The sequence below is a fragment of the Cavia porcellus genome, unplaced genomic scaffold (assembly GCF_034190915.1).
Source record: "Cavia porcellus strain 051 isolate PalLab524CR breed Dunkin Hartley unplaced genomic scaffold, mCavPor4.1 scaffold_18, whole genome shotgun sequence".
Lineage (NCBI taxonomy): Eukaryota > Metazoa > Chordata > Mammalia > Rodentia > Caviidae > Cavia > Cavia porcellus.
The window spans coordinates 57,449,271-57,452,506 of NW_026947501.1; the positions used below are offsets into that span (position 1 = coordinate 57,449,271).

The window sequence follows — 3,236 nt, forward strand, 5'->3', positions numbered from 1 at the left end:
CTCTAATTCAGCCAAAGCCAGCGATCTCCAATGTAGTGTGCTCCCACAGACAGAGGCCCTTTAGTTCAGGTCCTTCCTCAACTGAAGGACTGTGATGAATATGGACAAAGGAATGAGATTGCTGTCTCTACCACCTGGCTCCTTTGGGCCTGGAATGGCACAGTAATTTGTCCTAGGGAAGCCAATGACCAGAGGAGCACCCAACCCTGGTTGTGAAAAGGCTATCTGGCTTCTCTGACAGTATATTCACACTAACTGATCATCTGGCCCCAAGTGTTCCACACTGACATAGCGTCAACTATGTGTCCATGCTGATGTGGTCATCTGGCCCATGTGTCCACGCTCAGGCAGCAATGATTAATGCTGTGTATTGTAAGCCATCATCAGCCCTAGTTTCCTCTGTTCCAGGGAAACTCCAACAATATAGCCACCATTGATATCTCAGCGGGCTTTGTGGGTTTAGACACCTACATGGAAATTCCAGCCACATTCCTGACAGTGTTTGGGACGTATGTGGGACCTGTGCTGTGGGCTGCCCATCTGGCACATTTCCTGAGTGCAGAAGCAAGCAGGTGAGGCACTTATATCTTCAGCACAAATCTGAAAGCTTCCTGTTTCTATGAGTTATACCTTGTCCTAGGTAAGGCATCTGATTTCCATGTGTCAAATAGTCTGTTCACTAGTAGTCTTCCTTAAATAAGCTTACTCTAGCTCTGAGGCCTACAATAGGTCTGAGGGCACTCTGGGCCAGCTTCATTTCCCTAGTTCAACCACTTGGGAAGATGTCTTCTGCACCTTGAGCTTTTCTCTTTACTGGTGGTGGGGGCTGAGGAGCAAGAAAACAAAGACACTGGACCTGAGCCTCAGAAGTCCTGCCCGTAAGGGGCCCCAGAGGTGCTGCTGAGACTTCTGGGGCTGCCACCTGAGCACAAAAGAATGGCAACTGAGTGGAAAGGTGCAGAGGGTAACCTGGAAGCCCTCCCTGCACCTCCCATGCTCGCAGCTCCCTACCTGAGCGCCTCTGGTCATTGCACAGATGTAGCCCTCTAGGTCTCCTCTGCCTGTGTTCTCAGCAGCATTCCTACATTCTCATTCTTTGCTTTCTTGGTCTTTAGGTTTGTCTAGTTTATCTCTAAAAGACAGATTTTAGAGAGTAAGGACTCTTATCCACTGAGCTGGCATCCCCAGTGCCATTGGCCTGGCAGGATCAGGCATGAAGTAGTGTTTGTACCTATTAAGAAGAGAGTCAGTTATAAGCATTTTAATCAGTGGACAACATTAGTGGATGTCCTCCCTAGTTAAAGAGTGTTCCTTCATTTCACACATGGTTTTCTCTTTCATTTTAAAAGAGCTTAAAACCAAGTTTTACTCATTTCCATTTTGTTTCAGTGAAGTAAGAAAATTGTAATGAGATCTAAATGCTGCATACAGTTTATGTTTCCAACAGGTCAGTATTTGTCTTGAATGGTCAAGACCCCAGCATCAGGGCTGCTGGGCTAAGCCAAGCAATGCAGTTGGAAGCACAGATGGCTCTGTGCCAAAGTCCACTGGTAACACTGGGAGTGCATTGGCCACTGTGAGGGACCGAGCTACAGTGTTCTAGACAAATGTTAGTCATTGTCCACCTACGTAGAGCACAGGCCAGGCAGTGGAAGCTGAACCTCACTGTGTACTGTCTGAGGAGGTGAGGCAGCACACCTCCTCCCATCCACAGAGCTTACCCTGCATGGTAACCTGTTAGCTAGTGTTGGTATACAGTGTTCCAGGCAGGTGCTGTTACTCAGAGCATGCAACAAGGTAGCTCCTATGGGGTTCCTCAGCTGCAGTCAGAAACAGTGAGATAGAAGGAAGGGGCCAGGGCCACCACAGCAAAAGCCTAGAGCCATGCTGAGATGTTTCAGGATAGCAAGCAGTTGAGGACCTAGCAGGTAAGAAGGAACATGACAGGGGCCTGAGAGGGGAGCCGGTGAAGATTAGCACCTGGACAGCCCTGTCCTTTGGCCACTAAATGGCTGTGGTACCATCTCTGGACAGTGAGCATAGAAACAGGAAGCATTGTGGAGACATCTTAACGTGGCACCTGGTGGTGTCTTCTAGTCAACAAGATTGAGGAGCATATCACAGAGTATACTTGTATAAGTGACACTCGCACATACACTCTCTATACACATGGTGCTTTGCCTCTGAGCTTCTGCAAAAGCTGAATGAGTTTGCCATCCCCCAGTCCATGCCTCACAATGTAGACACTGGTAGCAGTGCCTGTCTTGACACGGAAGTGCCCATCATCTGTAACCTAAATAGGGCTGGGTGAGGGAAAGGCAGCAGGAGTGCAGAGTGTGGCTAACAACAGAAGAATGGCACAGACAGGCCTGCTCAGTGTAGTACAGGATTCAGAGGGAGATAGCAAAGCTGGCACATGGGTGAGATCAGAATCTGAGGGCCCCGAGGCCTTTCAGATTGACTAGAGGCTGCAGATGGGCAAAAGAACTCTGACCACGGGAAGTTGCTTTAAAGAACAGGTTAGATTTATGTAATAATTGTGTTGGTGGTTTAGAAACAACAGGGCAAGAAGCATCTTGTGTTTCCAGAATACTGCTGCCCTCCTAGCACATGTGTGGGGCTTAGATCCCTAGATCACAGGACAGTGGTACAGACTGTGTGTTTGTGTTTGTGTGTCTTCCTTCTATGATTTTCTGTTTAGTGTTATGTATGAGATAGTAGTATTTGCATATAATTTTTAAATAAATGCAAAATCTAGGATGAATTTTTCACAACTACGTCACAGTGTGGTGACACTGAAGAGGATCCCAGCCATAGCCCACAGCTGCTAACCTCTAGCTTCCACCCACTTTGGTCTAGATTTTTGTGGGAAGTCTCCCATTTTTAGCAAACCTCCAAGTCATTCTATGAATAGTCAAGGTTAGGAGCATTTCTGAAAGCTCAAGTAGCAGGCAGGCCTCACCTTGCCTCTGCCTTTCTGTTCTATTTTTCTTCACAGAGTTGATCACTTTCTGGCTCATTTTCAAATGAATCATTTTCTGGATTATTTTAGTCTGGTTTTTCTCTTCTCTAGGACATTTGTAGGAACCCCAGTGCAGTGTCCAGAGATTAGATTAGCGCATAGAAGAGAGTGTTATACTTTCTAGTCCCCAGGCAAGGATGACCACAGAGCAGAAGCAGCAGTCACATATGTTCTTGTAACACGCACTAATGCATGCTTTCTGTTTTACTTACAG

At 47.0% G+C, this 3,236-nt stretch overlaps 1 protein-coding gene across 6 annotated transcripts in view; it reads left to right on the forward strand.

Annotated features, from left to right (window-relative positions):
* Positions 1-3,236, forward strand: part of Pigg (phosphatidylinositol glycan anchor biosynthesis class G (EMM blood group)) — a 78,200-nt gene that overhangs the window by 22,481 nt on the left and 52,483 nt on the right. For 5 of the 6 annotated variants that reach the window (XR_001200175.2, XR_001200176.3, XR_010040823.1 and 2 more), the window contains one exon: positions 409-572. The exons of the other annotated variant lie outside the window; for it this stretch is intronic. Coding sequence is in view for 2 of the 5 variants with exons in the window: in XM_003465016.5 (XP_003465064.1) it covers positions 409-572 (164 nt within the window). In the remaining 3 variants the exon portion in view is untranslated. The remainder of the gene's footprint in view (positions 1-408; positions 573-3,236) is intronic. 6 annotated transcript variants of the gene reach the window in all.